Source organism: Laccaria bicolor, genomic scaffold (assembly GCF_000143565.1).
Source record: "Laccaria bicolor S238N-H82 LACBIscaffold_60 genomic scaffold, whole genome shotgun sequence".
Lineage (NCBI taxonomy): Eukaryota > Fungi > Basidiomycota > Agaricomycetes > Agaricales > Hydnangiaceae > Laccaria > Laccaria bicolor.
In genome coordinates, this window is record NW_001889931.1 from 189,464 (window position 1) to 192,620 (window position 3,157).

The window sequence follows — 3,157 nt, forward strand, 5'->3', positions numbered from 1 at the left end:
GTCGTGCCAGTGGTCTGTGGATGAGGGTGGGGTTAGTTGGGTTAGCAGGAGGGGAAGGGAAAGAAAAGGCGAGGTCAGAAAGACAGGATAGGAGGGGAAGCAAAGGAAGAGAAGAGAGAAAGAAGAGAACATACGTCGATAATCCATAGTCCGCGAAATAGCCACCAAAGCAGCGCCTGCGAACGGGGTAAGGGATAACCATGCTTTTCCCTGTGTGCCATTTCGTTCATACGTGAGTCTGATTCCCGAAGATATGAAAGGGAAAAGGGAACGTACGGCGTGTCCCCTCTTATCAAAAAGGTGCAGTTTCCCTGCTAAATAGAACGAAAGGAACCCTAGACCTGCGAACGATACTGTTATGGGTTGCGTTAGCCTTCTACCAAGAGTGGGAGGGGAAAAGGGACAACGTACGACTCGAATGTCCAGAAGGGAAACTCCGAAACCCATCACGCATAATGGCCACGTCGGTGTTTGTGCATATGGCGTCTGTGGATAAGCCGAAGATGGGGTCTGTGGCGCTTTGTGGTGGGAGACAGCGGGCGATTATGTCTGTGGGTTTGGATACAGTTAGTTGTTGTAGATGGAGAAGGGAAGGCACAAGGGGGGAGTGAGGGAGGGAGGTGAGAGAAGAAAAGGGGGGGGAGCGGGAGAAGGGAAGGGTGAGCGAGATAAGGGAACAAGAGGGAGAGGAAGTCTAAGGAAGGCAGGGAAGGAGGAAAGGAAAGGAAGGAGCGCAAGGAAAGGAAAGCGCGTAAAGGAAAGCAAAACGCATAAGGAAGGAGAGGAAAACGTGAAGCAACACAGAGAAGGGAAGAGAGGGACGTGGTCGTCCGACTGTGATCTTGGTGAACTGTGTCACCGCGCCTGTCAACGCCAAACCAAGAATCACTGAGAGGCGGTCAGCGGGTGGGGATCAGGGTAAAGAGGCACGTACGACCGAGTGTACCTATCAATACGAGGCACGTGTCAGTGGAGAAAGTAGCGAGGGGGAGTGGGTATACCATTATGTAGATCCCACCAGGAGCGAATAGTCAGCAGGTTGATGAGTGGTTGGATGACGAGAGGCGCGACGAAGCATATCATGTAGAGTGCAACGTCCTTTGCATTGGATTTGTGACAGGTGAGAACGGACGGGGAGCAGAGACTCAAGAGAGGGGGGTACTTACGGGTACGCGTTCTTTTTCTGCGAACCTGTTTATTCGATCCAGTTAACGTGTCTCTTACAAAGGGGAAGAAGAGGACGTACGGGTGTCGTAACCTGCAGCAATAACTGAGAATGACGTTGAGGGAGCAAAGAGTAAGGGTAAACGTACGAGGTATCCTCCAACGAAAACACCCTCCTGTACCCGTGCACCTTGTCCAACGCGAAGAACGCTGCCCTGTTATATGTTCATTTCAACCAACAATGTTTGAAGTGAGCAGGGGAAAGGTCGTACGCGAGCACTATGGTTAGAATCCTGCGGCCTTGTTAGCTCTTACAGTAGATGTGATATGAAGTCAAACTCACCAATCCGGGGCATAGGAGAAAAGTAACCTCTTCCGTCGAAGAGCGGACATTGGACGGCGGGGAGGCATGATGGAGTTGATTGATGATGGGCAAGAAGGCCGAAGTTTGAAGTGGCTCTATTAGTATTGGGGCTCTATGGTCTTGGTTTTGTGGCAGTGTATACGAAAAGTAACACACTCCCCAAATCGGGTCAGCGACACATAGGGTCACAAAGCGACACATTGGGTAAATAAACGACACATTTGTGTGCAATGTGTCACCAATTCATGTGTAGTGTGTCGACAATTGAATATTGTCAACACACCCCGATGTGGACCATTTGTTCAAAAATTATTCTAAGTTCAAAATTTCTGTACTCATGTAATTAACAGTGTAGATTTTATAGACAACTTATGATACAGGAAGGGAGGCTATGTACATTAGGAGACAGCCCCTCCTCCTCGAGAACGGTAGGGGCCCCTACGATGTCTATGCGGGTTCCTACCTGATCCTCGCCGTCTGCCGTTCACTCGCATCGGGCTGTACACGCTGGTGTTTGGCTCGAAACAGAGCTTTCGGCCCTACACGTTGGTGTTGGGGTCGTACATCCGACATTGGGTTAGAGAGGTCGGCGTTGGTCGTACACACTGGCGTTGGGCTCAAAATGTCAGTGTTCGGTTGTATATGCTGGTAATGGGCTCAAAACAGAGGTTACGCGTTGGCGTTGGGTTCGAGACGTCGGAGCTGGTTGTTCACACTGGCGTTTGGCTCGACATGTCGGTGTCGATTCGTAGACGATGGCGTTGAGTCGTGTTGGGTCGGTGTCTCAACAGTTGTGCCGTTTGTTCCTACTAATATGGGTTATGTGAGGTGGGTCTGTGGGGGAGAGAGCGGGGGTGGAGGATGGGGGCAGACTGGGGAATCGTTGACGGTGCTATTGACCGTTTGTGGATCATGGTCGTTGGCGCCCATGGCTGTTTGTCGAATGTGGTGATGAGCCCCCGTGGCCGTTCGTCGTGGTGGGCACCCATGGCCGCTCGACGATCGTGGTTGTGGGCGGTCGTAGCCATTCGTCGATACTGGTGGTGGCCCCGTGGACGTTAGTGGGCACTCGTCGTCGTCCGTCGATCCTGGTGGTGGGCCCTCGTGGCTATTCGTCAATGGTGGGGGTGGGCCCTCCTGGCTGTTCGTGGGGGGTCGTCGCCGTTCCTCGATTGTAGTGGTGGGTCCTCGTGGCCAATTGTCGATGGTCGTGGTGGACGATGAGAAGAGACTGGTGACGTGTGACAGCGCGTTTGTCACCTCACCCAATTGGGATGTGTCCAACTGTGTCGCACGTCCTCTCATCCTCGCCACTGTGTCGAGGATGAGCCTTATCCCCTTTTGGGGAGTGTGACGCTCTACGTATATCCTCATACAAAAACTGGGAGAGATAAGCACATACCTCGTAATAGACAGTGAGCATGTTGTTGTTGATGACAGAAGACATGGATGAAGCTATTGATAGCGAAGATAGGTTGCAGATACAAGGACTTGTGAGGAAGAATGTAAAAGTTGCGTAAATTGAGCAGAGGTCGTGTATGTCAAGTCAAAGGCGACTATGTTCGGTGCAGTTTGTGGAAGAAAGACCTCAGCAGGACGACAACATTTTATAGCACCCCACGCGTTGTC

The 3,157-nt window shown here is 51.7% G+C and overlaps 2 protein-coding genes across 2 annotated transcripts; one reads left to right on the forward strand and one right to left on the reverse strand.

Moving 5' to 3' along the window:
* Window positions 1-1,872: 1,872 nt before the first annotated feature.
* Window positions 1,873-2,180, forward strand: LACBIDRAFT_314371 (uncharacterized protein; the record flags this gene model as incomplete). Its single annotated transcript, XM_001888900.1, has 1 exon — window positions 1,873-2,180. Exon 1 carries the CDS (start codon window positions 1,920-1,922, stop codon window positions 2,178-2,180), a length of 261 nt encoding a protein of 86 aa, XP_001888935.1. The 5' UTR covers window positions 1,873-1,919.
* A 167-nt stretch (window positions 2,181-2,347) lies between these two features.
* Window positions 2,348-2,975, reverse strand: LACBIDRAFT_334196 (uncharacterized protein; the record flags this gene model as incomplete). The annotated part of the gene is made up of 2 exons (XM_001888944.1): window positions 2,348-2,866; window positions 2,931-2,975. 2 exons carry the CDS (start codon window positions 2,973-2,975, stop codon window positions 2,348-2,350), a joined length of 564 nt encoding a protein of 187 aa, XP_001888979.1.
* Window positions 2,976-3,157: the final 182 nt, after the last annotated feature.